The sequence below is a fragment of the Halichondria panicea genome, chromosome 17 (genome assembly GCF_963675165.1).
Source record: "Halichondria panicea chromosome 17, odHalPani1.1, whole genome shotgun sequence".
In the NCBI taxonomy this organism is placed as follows: domain Eukaryota; kingdom Metazoa; phylum Porifera; class Demospongiae; order Suberitida; family Halichondriidae; genus Halichondria; species Halichondria panicea.
The window spans coordinates 589296-603848 of record NC_087393.1 but is presented as its reverse complement, the minus strand read 5'-3'; the positions used below and the strand labels follow the sequence as shown (position 1 = coordinate 603848).

Sequence of the window (14553 nt, the reverse complement as noted above, 5' to 3'; positions counted from 1 at the left end):
ATAATTATATGGTAAATGTAGATCTTATTCTACCAAAATAATTACTCATGCATGACATTGTATTTTTTATGGCTGTAGATGGTGCAACCTTTTATATGACGTCAGACTTATTGTACTAATTTTAGAAACGCTTGAAACCGCACATTAATTATTATTGGAAGTTCTAAGAACTAGAAGCACAAGAGACAAGCTTTTGTATAGCCACTATACGTTCAACAAACTACTGAAACTCTTTACAACACAACTATTCCTATCATTATCCAATGGCTGCCGTGTCCCCCAAAATCTGTGACCTTTGTTGCCACGAGTCGACCTGTTGGGCTGTGGGCGAGTGTGACCACCCCACCTGTATCCGCTGTACTGCCAAGCTAAGGACCCTCTGTGACCAGAGGGACTGCTCTGTCTGTAGACTAAAGCTGGACCGGGTGAGAGAAAACAATAGAATCTTTAATAGACAATAAAATACCACAGTAGACAACCAGAATTGTTTTTCAAACTTGACCTTTTGTTGTGTGTATTAATTATTCCATCTCACGTATTTTTTATATACGTCACAGGTATTTGTGTGTCGTGAGGTAAAGCCATTCTCTCAGCTGTCTCGTTCTCGTTCGGGTTTCCTTGGTGATAGGAAGCATGGGATATTATTCGAGAACCATAAGCTATATCAAGTGTACGAAGCTCTACGGCAAAATTCGTGTGACAAGTGTGCCCCGGAAGAGGAGAAAATGTTTCAAACTTTTAAACAGTTACGAGACCATATGAACCGTTTCCATGATTTACACTATTGTGAGATCTGTGTGGATAATTTGAAACTTTTCCCTCGCGAGTTTCGATCGTATACTCGTTCGATGCTCACCAAACATCGTCGTCTTGGAGATACCGACGACACATCTTATAAGGGACACCCCCTCTGTAAATTCTGTGACAACCGTTACCTAGACAACGATGTACTTCATACACACTTGCGTACGGACCATTTGTGGTGTCACATCTGTGAAAGCAATGGCAGACAAGACTACTACAAGAGTTACCCGATGCTACGAAAGCATTTCAAAGAAGAACACTTTTTATGCGAAGAGGGGTCGTGTAGAGAAGAGAAACTAACGTCTGTGTTTCGATCCCAGATAGACATTCAAGCGCATCGTGCATCCATTCATATCCACGGGCTCTCCAAGGCAGAGGTGAAGCAGATGAAACAGTTGGAGCTTGGATTTAGCTATGGTAGTGGTGGTGATGTTGGTAGGGGCAGGGGTGCCCCTTACTTCAATCAGAGGAGTGGCAGAACAGCACAGAGGAGGTGAGGTCATCTGTGTACTTGTGTGTGTACAGTACTTTGTAAGGTTATCAATTAAGTGAGATTAGAAACTAGCTTCTGTGCAGTGTACATGTATTTACTGCTCTACCATTTGTTCTCCCTTGCAGAGAGCAAGAAGAGCTGGAGGTAGCCACTGCTTTGTCGGCCCCCACACAACGAGCAGAGAAACCCACTAAACCGTCCCCATCTCTCCCCAGGAAGTCTCCTGATGAAGAAACTAAACCTCCCCCTGGGTTCTCAAGATCAAGAGTGGTTCCAACCCCTCAGCCTGAAGTGATACGCAAATCTCAACAAACGTTTGAAACTACTGCATTCAATCCTTACTCTGATACTGCCGAATCCGTCTCAAAATCAAAACCTGAACTCACTAAACCTCCTGGATTTGAAAATATTACTGTCCTGACAAAGCCAGAAAAGAAAAGAAACGATTGGCCAGAAATTGCTGCTGGAGGGGAAATTGCGAAACAAGAAGACACTCGATTAGTTGCCCAGAGCGAATTAACTGGCTTACATAATTTTGGAGCGTGGGCAAGAAGTGAAAAACCTGAACAAAAACAACCCAAGAAAAATTGCAAACCCAAGAAAGAAAAGATTGTCCCTGCATATACTGCTGAATCTTTTCCCTCATTATCTGAGCCTCGTGAGAAAATGGGTGGCGATAAAATTCCATTGTCAAGGAAACAAGTGGAGACAAAAATTGTTGAAAAAATTCGAGCTGTTCTAGACAAGACAAAATTCACACAATTTAAAACACTATCAGGTTGGTATAGAAACGATCAGATATCTGCTATTGAGTACATGAACCAATGTTCTAATCTATTCGGCCCAAAATGGGAGGAAATTGGTCCAAACGTAGCAGCTGTATTCCCTGAAGAAGAAAAACAAATTGAACTATCGAGATATTTTTCTCGACCATCTCTTTCTGCTCCTGTTAGGAAGGGCAAGTCAAAGAAGAAAGCTAAAGTTAGTACTACTAGTGTGTGGAGCTCGGGAGGCCGACCATTGACACAGGGTGTACTGAGTGATTCTGACTACCCAAGTTTGGAAACAGCTAGCACTGTACAAGGGAGCAAGGTGATCACTGGAACTGCAGCTTGGAACATGGTTGTACGTAGTACGTAGTTAGTTGGACCTGGCTTGATACCTGTAATTACAGTAATGTATTTTGTAGTACTTTCATAGTTTGTGTGACTAGGTCGACTCTATAATTATTATTGTGTTTGTGATTTTAGTGAACTGTGTACTTCAAATTGGTTGTTGTTGTGGAGACATAAAGAGAATTGCACCATCTGGTATAGGTGGTTTTAAAGACACACCTCTACCGGTAGGGATTGTCCCATTGTATCACTACATGTAAAAAGCTAGTAGATATAATTATAGCTAGCTGTACTGCCCAGCATGCAGGAATCCCAAGGATATGATCTGATGAGCCACTTCAGAGCTTACAGTATGGACTCAGACAACAACAGTAGCAACAGGTACACACAGTAAATGAATATTATTATGACATGGTGTCTGTTTGCTTCCCCGGCAGCTCTGGTGGTGAGTGTCCCTCTAAGGAACAGATCAACTTCATTAGTCTCTGTGTCCTTATAGGGCAATTTGTCGCCTCAGTAAGTACATTACTCTGAGACGTACGTAGCATTGTAACTAAGAGAGAGATGATCTTATAATCCCCCTCTCCCCCGTGCAGCTCGTCATACTCGTCATTCTCAGCTTCACCCAGAAGCGACGGCGCCTCGGACCCAACTGTTTGTGGGGGGTCCCTGGATTGCCAGTGTACGTGTCATATGATGTCATAGTGTTCTGTCCTTATAGTGTGTAACAGAAGCACATGAGGAGATTATCCTTGTACATAAATAATCGTACGCACATGAATAATTACTGGCTAATAGCATGATTGTACCGTAAATAATTATTTCTGTTATGTACATTAATATTGCCTAATGTGATATTACGTTGATGTGTGTATTACCTACAGGCCAGTGGACTTTCTGGTGACCCCGCGATATCGTACTGTCTATACAGTCATATTTGGTGTCATGGCAACCTCCATCCTTCAAGTGTTTCAGACGTCGAATATTCCAGACGGCTTTAACAACCTCTACGACAAACTATTCTACAAAATCTGTGAGCCTTTCATGTGCTTATAACCCTACCTACGTGTACAATGCATTAAGACCGTGTATGTATGTGTTGCTCTAACAATGTAGATGTAGATAATGATTGTTTGTGATTCAGAAATCACTTAGCTCTACACGTATCAGTTACTAACTACTGTACTTATAATGCTCTTTTAGTGTATACCTTCCGTAGAAACTGGATTATTAGCGCTTACTCGACTATAAGCGTATCTTTATTTTAAGCGCGTGCTCAGCTGCAGGTTTTTTGTATCGAATTGTAGTTATCTCCTTATTAGTGTATACATAATTATATGTACCCCCATGCATACAGTGTTACAGCCTCTCATCCTGGTGGCCATGCTCTCCCTCATCTACTTTCCCCTGTTTGCGTGTGTGAGGGCACCTCGGCCCTGGCTGGGGAGAATACTGGGTCTCCTCTATTCTATCCTCTGGTGAGCACGGAGTGACTCTAGTGTGTTACACACACCCCTCTCCCTGTACAGGTTTATGGGGCTCTTTAGTTCACTAGTGATGAAGTACGGTTTCTTGATCTGCAACGATACGGTATGGCAGTGTATGTACGTAGCTACCATTTTATAGCAGTGGGTCAACCTTTTAGCCTTTCCCTATATCCTCTTCCTTCCTCACTATCCATCCAGAGGAAGTACGACAGGCGCGGTCTAATTACTTGAGCTGCACCGCGCCTGTCGGACCTCCTCTGCTACCGTATTACTAGAATCTTTTGCGAGCATCAAACATAATTATGAGAACTTTGCGAGTGTTGATCAATTCGCAACAATAACTTACTAGTAAATACACACGTTTCTTGCCAGAACGCAATAGTTAGATGTTCATGTATTGTCTGTATGGACTCTATTTCTAGTGTTCAAGAAACTCAATAGTTACATCGTAAAGGGTCAACTTTTTGGTGATTTTTGGCTGATTTGCAAAGGTTTGTCACCAGCAAAATATTCTAGTTTTACGGTATCCATTACTTTCTCTTGATTTTCTCCACAAGTTAACTCAATTTGCGGGACAGGCGTATATTCATCCACTCCTGGTGCGACTGATAATTAAATCACTCTGTTCCCTCCCTTCAGGAGCTTGTTGACATTCTTGTTGACGTGGCCATGAATATTCCTGTTGTTGTAGCAGCTCTCATTGTAGTAGGCTGGTACATGTACAAGGTCGTGTGGGGGGCCGTGCAGCTATGCAGGGGGTCTCTGGCACTCAGGGGGGAGGAGGAAATGACCGAGTCAGCAGAAACACTCTTCACTACAAGAAATGGACAGGTAAGGAGGGAGCAAGGTTTCTTTTCGCACAAGTGGGGTTCCAAATATTAAAAGTTGACAGGTGCAAGGAAATTTACTTGCTGTGACGAAAAATTACTCGCCAACACACTCTAAAAGAAACCTTCGAGTGTTTAACGCTCTGCTACTATTGTTGCCTCCCTACCTCCTACAGTACCAACAGCTGGCGACTGCGAGAGGACGTGTAACACTCGGTGTGAAGCGCTATCACCTCACACACGTCAAGACACTGCTCAAAAAGTAAGTACTGCGAGCCCTATATACTGTAATATACACACCCACACACACAAAACACACACCACACACACACCTCCTGTAGACCTGAGCCACCAGTGGAGAGGACCCGGCTAAAGGAGGTAGTAAAGAAAGTGAAAAACTACTTCTTCCCCTATCACTCAGGTGTGTGTTATTTGTTGTGTATCAGAAATGAGATATTGTACCCATTTTCAGGGTTTAGGTTTCCACTGCCGTTCATGGGAGCTCTGGTTGCCATGGCAATGTTGCTCTATCAGGTGGGTACATCTCTCTATGTGTGAAAAAGACAATGTACTTAATTATCTTTTACTTGTCCTCCAGCTACATTTAATCCACTGTCTGTATGATAACTTTGCATGCGTACCGTACGGCTGTATAATTATTTACGTACAATGATAATTATGATGTCTTTGCTGTCCCCTAAAATTATAGCTGACTATACGGATCGTGATATTGGGTGTTTCCCTGACCACGATCCTCCCCTCATTTTACAAGGAAACTCTGGAGCCCCTCCTCTCCAACCTCAGCATTCTCACCAACGACTCGATATACATCAATGAGCTCACCCAAGTCTCTGAAATAGTCTACATTGGTCTGCCAGGTACTTTAGATGGATAGCTCCCAGAGTGTAGTGCCCCCCCCCCCCACAGTGTTGTTGTGTATCTCCCCTGTACCTCCCCCCCACAGTGTTGTTGTGTTGTTCCCTGTACCCCCCCCCACAGTGTTGTTGTGTATCTTCCCTGTACCCCCCCCACAGTGTTGTTGTGTATCTCCCCTGTACCCCCCCCACAGTGTTGTTGTGTATCTCCCCTGTACCCCCCACAGTGTTGTTATGTGTTATGTATCTCCCCTGTACCCCCCCCACAGTGTTGTTGTGTATCTCCCTTGTAACCCCCCACAGTGTTGTTGTGTATCTCCCCTGTACCCCCCACAGTGTTATTGTGTATCTCCCCTGTACCCCCCCACAGTGTTGTTGTGTATCTCCCCTGTACCCCCCCCACAGTGTTGTTGTGTATCCCCATTGTAACCTCCCACAGTGTTGTTGTGTATCTCCCCTGTGCTCTCCTTCCTCTTATGTCTCTTCCTATTGGTCCACATGGTTGGATCAGTCAGGTGACCTGCCCACCCTCTAATAACTCCTGTATGCCATAACAATGTATTATTACAGCAAAGAGTGTAAGATGCTGGCCAAGACAGGGTTCAAAGTTCCCCTACCCTCACCTGCCTCGAGAGTGGTGAGTACAATACTATGCTGAACTTTGACCTCATGTGTACCCTTCCCAGCCCTCAGCTTGGAAGTACATTGGATATCAAATCGGATTCTTTGTTCTTGGTAAGCTTTAATTTTCTCTAGCTTATAATTATAAAGACGTATTAATAATTATTGTGTTATTCCTTACAGCGTACTCGGTGTATACGGTGCTGATGTTAGTGGCGGGTGTGGTCGCCAGTGGTTTGTACATGGGCTTCAGGTTCTTCCCAGACTTCACGACACTGCTCCTCCTCTCCTTAATGTGAGCTAGCTAGCTTTGTGGCTCTCTATGTACATGCACGTTGTAAGTGTAATCGGGCCTGATTACATAACTTTTACCCCGGTCCCCTCTCCCCTCTCCCCCTCTAGTGTTCCAGTGGGATGGTCTCAGCTCATCTTCCTGGCTCAGAGCATCGTCTGCAGGCTTGTCTTCTTTGTGGACAAAAAGGGGAAGTTCATTGCATTGACCAACACGTAAGCTTTTGTTGGTAAGGCAGCGAGTCTCTAATTAAGTGGTGTGTTTCAATCTCATTGCACACACGACTTTTATTATAAAATAGTATTGTGTGTGTGTGTGTAGTGCACAGATTGGGGCAGAATTGGTTGTGCTGGTTCAGAGCTATTCTGTTTCTGTTATGCAGACGTCTGTTCAACTGGTTCTCTTTCCTCCTTTTCTTCTACAACGGGTTTGCTGGTTTTGTGAACGCCATTCTCCGGACCCTACTGGCCAGCCTCTTCACCATACTGCTCCTGTTTCGGCTGGACAGAGTGGTCCTGATGAGGGGCTTCGAGAGATTTGACTTTGGTGAGTGGACAGTATATCCATTGTTTTATTACACCACCTTTATTTTGAAAGTACTAGAGTTGGCTCTGTAACTAGACTTCTTCTGATGGTCCAAATTTAACGATAATTAAAAGTTAATATTTGGCCTGTTTTTGGTGCCCATGGTCTTTTTCTGAAAATGGAAATTATGTCCTGTTACAATTTTGAGAGTTAAGCATCCCATCTGAATCCTATAACAGGCCGAAAACTAACTTCTAATTTAATAACACATTATCTAAAGTTATGGCCGCTCAAAGATGCTCTATTTAACGCTCAGACTGTATATTTCCCTATACAGGTCACAAGGCCTACCTTGGTTTCATGTACTTGGACTACACGTACAACAATGCAGTGGTGCATGTGTTTATAGGACTGCTCAAGTGTAGCCTGGGGAAGCGCCTCAGGGCGTCGGCTCGTAGCATACTCAGTCAGGAGGAGGGAGAGGGGGAGGGGAGGACTGTCTCCTGTAACGGTGAGGCACAGTAATTAATATCTCTATCAATCGACTATTGTAGTAACCGAACGGTTACTAGGGGGATATATATTATAAATTAAATGCTTTTAAGTGGTCAAACCAACTGCGAGAGAATTGTGTGTGTAATGGTATATCCCATTAGGATAATGACTGTCACATGACTATCACCTTTACACATGACTGTCACATGACTATCACCTTACACATGACTATCACATGCCCACCCTCTACAGGTGTACAGGCTCGCAATCGCTGGCTGGTGGCCTACACTCTAATCAGGAACCCCTCTCTGGTGAAACTGACAGCCTCTAACCTAGTAACCAGGGCTGCTATGGATACAAGCTACGAAGAACTGGAGCTACCGTCCTTTGCAACTAACACCACCGTTCAGAGATCAGACAATGATGATGAACACGAAGCTACAGCTTAAATACTGTTTGTTCCTTAATTATTGTTTTTATGTAATAATTATATCTTCGTTCTATAATCATCTTGTTGCTGTACCTATGGATATGAAATAATCACTAACAAAGTCAGCTATTGAAATTAGGGGAAAGGTCGTCTTTATATATATTATAAGAACCTGTTTCAGCATTTCAGGCCGAACTGCCCTGGACCCTGAGGAAGTAAAATTAATTAGGATTGATTATACTCATTAAACCAAAACCATGAATATCATTAATACAGTTTCACAAAGACGTACAACGTATAAAAATAATGATGCTAATGAGTAAGAGTTCAGTATGTTTGTATAGGGTTCAAAGTCAATCACAAGCTACACAGATATAATTAATGTTAATGATGTTTGTCACACGGCGGCACTTTTAATATCGACACTAATCTCTGCCAACTCAATCTCATTGGACGCTTGTTCTGCAGCACCGTCCCTCAACTGAATGGAACCATGCTCACCAGACAACCTCACGTCCACCGCAACACTCTCACTCGGTTCCAGCTCATTCTCAATGGGAGAAGAAGTCCGTACTAGCAGTGAAGTGGGTGACCCTCTTTTCTTGTCCTGTATTGCATGCCACCGCAGCTCTTGTAGAGATGGGTTGTTTAGGAGTGAGTAGGCCAGTAGCCATCGGTTATGAATCCTACGACCTACAGACATGAATGAAAAGCATAATTATAATCATGGTTAAGAGGTATGTAAGACACGAGAAATATAGAGATAAGGTTTTCCACTATAAGGAAAAGAATAGAAACAACTATCGAAACAATATTAAGAAATATGTGAGATGCACAGTACAAGGCCCTACATTCCAGCACACACTAGCTACAGTCATTATAGGATGCACACTTTTCAGAGTCTGGTTCCCAGTGATGACAGCTGTATCGTCACCAGCCTTGATCCCGTACTGCTTGACGAGGGAGGAGTTCCTGTGGTTGGGTTGCTTGTAGGCAGCTGGGTTGAGCAGGATATTGAAGAACACGTGGATAATGGCGTTGTTGTACACGTAGTCCAGGTACAGGAAACCAAGGAAACTGTTATGACCTATACACAAGAAATATCACAATACCATTCTAATTAGGCACTCGAGTTAATAAATTGGATGACATGATAAACTCAAACGTACCATAATCGAATGTCTCAAAGCCCCTCATTAGAACCACAGTGTCCAGCCGGAACAGGAGTACGAGGCCAAAGAGGCTGGCCATTAGGGTCCGAATTACTGCTCCCATAAAACCAGCAAACCCGTTGTAGAAAAAGAGCAGATACGAGAACCAGTTGAACAGTCCTCTACACGCAAAAGGTCAAAGTACAAGACATAAAACTCCATAAAATTGACTTTACAGTAATGTACAATTGTTAACATACCTGTTTTTGATGGCAATAAACTTGCCCTTCTTATCAGCAAAGAAGACGCAGTAACAGATGAGACTTTGGAGAACAAGGAACACCTTGGTCCACAACAGGGGAAGACTGCAATGAGAGCACACTATAATTATGATTGGGACGTGCATGTACAGTTCATCTAGGTACATGTACAAACTGTGTATATGTATAAGTACATAAACTGCACGTACCTTAACTACCATACTAGAATGTTTTGCGAGCATCAAACATATGCAAATTTTGCGAGATGTACAGTACTTACAGGAGGTAGAGTAAGACGACTACAGTCGGTTCTGTCAGGTCCGTCAGAAATATGAACACTATAATAACTGCAATACCAGCCAGAATAAACAGCAAGGCATAGATGATCCACGCTGTGTGTATGAGGGGAGGAGGGGGGTGACATACAGTACTAGAATACAGGGGATGACTCACCGAACACAAAGAAGCCGATCTGATAGCCAATGTATTTCCAAGACGATGGCTGTAACAATCAATGATAATATTTTGAGAGTACTAGAGTTGGCTCTGTAACTAGAGTTCTGGTGATCCAATTTAAAGTTCTGATTTTCTGAAAGCTTAGAAGGAAGCCGTTCAGATGGTAGGCCATAATTTCCCATTTTCAAAAGCAGGCCCAAAATTTAACACATTATCTGAAAGGCCTATCTTCAATCTTTCAGATGTGATTGGACCAACGGAACTAAAGTTATGGATGCTTTGTTTAACGCTGGGGTTAACAGTGCAGCTATAGTTTACACACACACTCACCACTCTGGAAAATGGAGAGGGTAGTTCTTTCTGAAATCCTTCTCGTGCAAAACGTCTGATTTGCTTGCTGCAAGATTATAAGAATATCACCCACACCACACACACACACACACACACAGTGCCGCCCCCTCACCTCACAGAAGCCACCATGTGGAACAGGAGACACCCACACACAATCAGAGACACAAACGGTGCAAGCACAACAATCACTGTAAGATCAGAAACAACGGTTTAAAAAAATCATCCATATATTGGCAGTAGACCAGTAAAATACTATCAAGGGCTTATAAGAGAAGAGGGCATGCAACTCAAGCTATTCTCAGACTCAGCAAAAATCATTTTTAGACATTCCACGTGAGCGGAATACTTCTTGACATAATTATACAAACACACCACACGCATGCGCTTATGCATACCTAGTGTAGGTAGACTTTTAATACACTTTACTAGCTCCTGCCACTGACTTTTGCACACTCCTACTTGAGTATAATTATAAGCACTCGATACTACAGCCACAATTATTATGTGGTGGCACTCATGTATTTGTTGGGTGGGCCGCATGGTTACAATGTATATAAGTGGTCATACTGTAGCTTTGATCTACACACTGTCATACATGACTTCATGCAGCGTAATTATGAATATTTGCACTGTGGTTTCTTTGATCTAAAACAAAGACATTGGATCATTTTAGGAAAAAAGCGGTGGCTTATACTATACATGTATTAAGTATTATGTGCTTTTTCTGAAATGGGCCTGTTTTCAGAGCTAACTTTGATGGTCCATAACTTGAGTTAGGAACGTTCCATTTCAAAAAGTATGTCACTGACTTTTGCACACTCCTACTTGCTAAGTATAATTATAAGCACTCGACACTACAGCCACAGTTATTATGTGGTGGCACTCATGTACATGTACATGTATTTGTTGGGTGGGCCACATGGTTACAATGTATATAAGTGGTAATACTGTAGCTTTGATCTACACACTGTCATACATGACTTCATGCAGCGTAATTATGAATATATGCACTGTGGTTTCTTTGATCTAATCACAACAACAGTACATGTATTATATAGGCATTGGATCATTTTTAGGAAAAAAGCGTGGGATATTAAGTATGTGCTTTTTCTGAAATGGCCTGTTTCGGAGCTAACTTTAGTGGTCCATAACTTGTGTTAGGAACGTCCCATTTCAATTAGTAGCCCATGAATACGTGTACAGTAGGTTCATATATGTGAGGTATGTGTACAGTCTCACCAGGTACTCCAATGAAGCCAGCATTGAGAACGTCCAGAGTGATTCTAAGTGTTTCCCTGACGAAGGTGCTGTTAGCGGCAGCCTGGGCTGACTGGAGTAGAGGCTGGACATGAGCAATGTAGTCTACTGATACATCCGTCACAAAGATGAAACCAAACGAAGCAATCAGGAAACTCAGCTGTGTGTTGTGTGGGTGTGGGGTGGGGGTGTGTGTGTGTGTGTGTGTGTGTGTGTGTGGTGTGTGTGGGTGGGGGTGGAGTATGTATAATCCATATTAGCGTTATCAGCCGCACATGTACAGAGCACTTAGCACATTACAAACAAGGTTAGACGATAGTGAATCATGTATAGTAAGATGCTCCATCTCCTCATGTGCTCCTGTCCATACTAACCTGATACAGAAGGAGAATCATTGCCATCAGAGCCCCAGAGAATGCCAGGGGGAAGCGAAAATCTAAAAGTGGGGGAGAGAGACGACTCAATGACAGCACTGGGACAGTAGCCTACATACGTACCCTTATTGTAGGGGAAGAGCTCTTCTTTGATCTTCAATAGTACAAACTGGAACTTGGTGGAGGGAGGCAACACTTGAGGACGTCTGTGTATAAGGAGAATAGCAATTAAACGACTGACTAAAATAATTGACAAGTAGATAATAATATTTAAGAGTGACGCTCACTTCTTTAGGAGATCTCTGACATGCTCGATTTGGTGCTTGGACAAACCAGTAGTGACTTCTATATCCTTGTCCTCGTGTATTTCATGATTTCTCATGGATGGGGCGCAATAAATGCAGTCCTTGATACACTGACCCAGATACCACAGAATGATGTAGAAACTGATGAGTACAATCGGTAGGTACGTCAGTATCGTTACCACAATCTGGGTGGGGGAGGGGGTGTGGTTTTAACTCTTTTATAATATATAACATACCGTTATAACTGGAAAATTGGGCAAGTATTATATTTGGCAAATGAGCCATTGAACTGACTTGGAGTTTTATAATTTGGCGTCTCAGGTGTGGCTACTACAGCAATGACGTTGCGTCCACCGGAAAACTTTAATTTTGCAATCTTTACCAAATTTAAATTTCCAGTTGTACGGTACAGTATAACTGTATGGCTCACCAGTCTAACGTCCACCACAACAGTTGATTCAGCCGAGCATAGGGTTGGGTAGTAGTCACGAATGATGTCACCTATCACATATTGAGTGAACCTACAGAGAGTAGCCAAATAGCAATGATATTATAATGAAAGCACCGCAGGTGCTGATGCCTCGGTGGAGATGCCAAAGCTACATAACATAAAGCTACTAATAACTGCAATAATTATTTTGCTGCATGCAAACTCAAAGAGTGGGTAATGATCGACCATGATTATTGTTAAAACGATCGATGCCAAAAGTTCAAGTCTAAAATTAATGGCTGCCATCAGCAGAGCCTTGCAGCTCTCTTCTCACTCTTGCAGCTACCAATAGCTAGCGTTATAGTGCAGAGATAACTACTAAGTAGAGTAGTAACACTCGGTAAACAAGTTTGGCTACGTGCTCTTCTGAAAGGCTGCAATGGCATTCAAAGTAAGCAAAACTAGGCATAACTCGAGAACGAAGCATTATTTTGCAAATCCACGAATTAAAATCCAAGAAAACATGACTAGAAGCCTATAGAAACTCTTACTTGCACTTGATTCATCCTTGAGCAGCTGTAGCAGTCTACACACACAGACAGACAGACACACAAACACACTACCGTATACCTCGCTTGCGCATGCGCACCGAGGCATAATTATGGTACACTTATATGGATCTGTCTAACCAGATGGCTGGCTAATTAAACACCTCAAGTTGGTTTGGGCTGGACTCCTCCACAACAAAGCCTGTAGACAATTACGCTACGGTACATATCAGGACATATGCATGCTGAATCCAGTTGGTAATAGCCCACAAAGAAAGAGACCTATACTGTAGTACACATAGTGGACACTAACCACGCGCTTGAGTAGAGGAATCCAATGATGTGACCCACCAATGGCACCTGCGTCTCCACACACGCAAAGAGGGGATAATAAAGGAGAGAAAGAATCAAAACAATCCCTGCTGGCACCAACACTGCAGGAGGGGTATACACAAACACACGTACACCACCATTATACCATTATATCAGGTTCTTATGGCCCCACCTTCCATAGCTAGAGCTACACTACACACACAACTCACGTATTAGGTAGAAGAGGTTAGCGTAAGTGTTGGATATGTTTGGTATGTTTAGAGTGGATAACACAAACAGAGCTTGTGTGGACATCAGCCCAAATAATAGGATGTAAATGAACCGATGTCTTGGGCGAACCAGAAAGCTCACTGGCCTGTAAGAGAATAGGTTTACACACAGTGAGGCTCTTCTCTCTTGGGGTGTTCAAGTTTAGCACAGAACTTACGCCGCTATGCTTGGTAGCCATAGTCTAACAGACTTGCATTTTATCCACTTTCCCTCTAAACAGGTCATGAAGATGAGTATGGCAAACTGAGAGTGAGTGAGAACTCCTCAATAATACTGTATGGACTAAACTTTAAAGCAGTGCATTTACATTAAGTATACATGAAATACTCGATGCTGTATGTTATTATAATCACTCACGGCAAAACCGAGGAGTGCTCCTAGTGTGGAATAACTGAACGAGTCGAGGAAGGCCTGAGAGCATAATGACCTGCGGGCAATACAGTAGTACAGTACAGAGTGTCAGGCGCAATATTATTAAGGGATTGGGTACGTATAGAGTGTGTTGGGTATGGTGGTGCTGCACATACACAGTTGATTTAGACCATAGAGAGCTGGCTAGCCAAGCTACAGGCTTGATACTCGAGTAGCTTAGAATATATATAGCATAAAATTAAGATACCCGTTTATAGAAGAATTGCCTGCCGCATCCATCCCAGAGAGTTGCTTTTGTGCCCAAGAGATAATTACATGTACGTCTTGGCTTCTTCCTACCTTGTCTTCCCTATATACAGTGCAGTATAAACAAATTAAAAGTTGAGCCCCACCCCACAATAAATTATACATATACACAAAATTGTGGTAAAGATCGCTATACAAAAAGCCTGAACAGCTAGCTTCTTCTATGCTTCTTCTTA

The 14553-nt window shown here is 42.8% G+C and overlaps 3 protein-coding genes across 4 annotated transcripts; 2 read left to right on the top strand and 1 right to left on the bottom strand.

Annotated features, from left to right (window-relative positions):
- The first annotated feature begins 127 nt into the window (after window positions 1–127).
- On the top strand, window positions 128–2541 carry LOC135351026 (E3 ubiquitin-protein ligase ZNF598-like). Its single transcript, XM_064549922.1, has 3 exons — window positions 128–425; window positions 558–1297; window positions 1423–2541. Exons 1-3 carry the CDS (start codon window positions 264–266, stop codon window positions 2435–2437), a joined length of 1917 nt encoding a protein of 638 aa, XP_064405992.1. The 5' UTR covers window positions 128–263; the 3' UTR covers window positions 2438–2541.
- Window positions 2542–2649: 108 nt separating this feature from the next.
- LOC135351020 (stimulated by retinoic acid gene 6 protein-like) lies at window positions 2650–8085 on the top strand. The gene is made up of 19 exons (XM_064549914.1): window positions 2650–2793; window positions 2850–2928; window positions 3009–3094; window positions 3297–3445; window positions 3770–3890; window positions 3942–4002; window positions 4539–4730; window positions 4903–4988; window positions 5068–5147; window positions 5199–5260; window positions 5436–5604; window positions 6041–6116; window positions 6172–6238; window positions 6288–6336; window positions 6406–6517; window positions 6625–6729; window positions 6897–7060; window positions 7377–7550; window positions 7787–8085. Exons 1-19 carry the CDS (start codon window positions 2714–2716, stop codon window positions 7981–7983), a joined length of 2109 nt encoding a protein of 702 aa, XP_064405984.1. The 5' UTR covers window positions 2650–2713; the 3' UTR covers window positions 7984–8085.
- Window positions 8086–8205: 120 nt separating this feature from the next.
- On the bottom strand, window positions 8206–14459 carry LOC135351016 (stimulated by retinoic acid gene 6 protein-like). Of its 2 annotated transcripts, none has more exons than XM_064549910.1 (18): window positions 14319–14459; window positions 14057–14126; window positions 13857–13911; window positions 13639–13784; window positions 13410–13530; window positions 12549–12639; window positions 12101–12303; window positions 11937–12019; window positions 11814–11875; window positions 11422–11599; window positions 10295–10370; window positions 10162–10228; window positions 9829–9877; window positions 9656–9767; window positions 9376–9480; window positions 9134–9297; window positions 8857–9051; window positions 8206–8657 (listed from the first exon to the last, which is right to left on the bottom strand). In XM_064549910.1, exons 2-18 carry the CDS (start codon window positions 14118–14120, stop codon window positions 8362–8364), a joined length of 2067 nt encoding a protein of 688 aa, XP_064405980.1. In that variant the 5' UTR covers window positions 14121–14126; window positions 14319–14459; the 3' UTR covers window positions 8206–8361. The 2 variants fall into 2 exon arrangements, with proteins under 2 accessions (XP_064405980.1, XP_064405979.1); XM_064549909.1 differs by having other exon boundaries at window positions 13857–13942; window positions 14319–14457.
- Window positions 14460–14553: the final 94 nt, after the last annotated feature.

What these genes read in the sequence shown, in the direction of transcription:
- LOC135351026 (XM_064549922.1), top strand. Translation starts at nt 264, where the DNA reads ATGGCTGCCGTGTCCCCCAAAATCTGTGACCTTTGTTGCCACGAGTCG. An exon ending in GTAGACTAAAGCTGGACCGG is followed by an intron (nt 426 to 557) that starts GTGAGAGAAAAC and finishes TATACGTCACAG; the next exon opens with GTATTTGTGTGTCGTGAGGT. An exon ending in GGCAGAACAGCACAGAGGAG is followed by an intron (nt 1,298 to 1,422) that starts GTGAGGTCATCT and finishes TCTCCCTTGCAG; the next exon opens with AGAGCAAGAAGAGCTGGAGG.
- LOC135351020 (XM_064549914.1), top strand. Translation starts at nt 2,714, where the DNA reads ATGCAGGAATCCCAAGGATATGATCTGATGAGCCACTTCAGAGCTTAC. An exon ending in CAAACTATTCTACAAAATCT is followed by an intron (nt 3,446 to 3,769) that starts GTGAGCCTTTCA and finishes CCATGCATACAG; the next exon opens with TGTTACAGCCTCTCATCCTG. An exon ending in TCTTGATCTGCAACGATACG is followed by an intron (nt 4,003 to 4,538) that starts GTATGGCAGTGT and finishes CCCTCCCTTCAG; the next exon opens with GAGCTTGTTGACATTCTTGT.
- LOC135351016 (XM_064549909.1), bottom strand. Translation starts at nt 14,350, where the DNA reads ATGGATGCGGCAGGCAATTCTTCTATAAACGG. An exon ending in GTCAGAGATCTCCTAAAGAA is followed by an intron (nt 12,020 to 12,100) that starts GTGAGCGTCACT and finishes CCTTATACACAG; the next exon opens with ACGTCCTCAAGTGTTGCCTC. An exon ending in CTTTGAGACATTCGATTATG is followed by an intron (nt 9,052 to 9,133) that starts GTACGTTTGAGT and finishes TCTTGTGTATAG; the next exon opens with GTCATAACAGTTTCCTTGGT.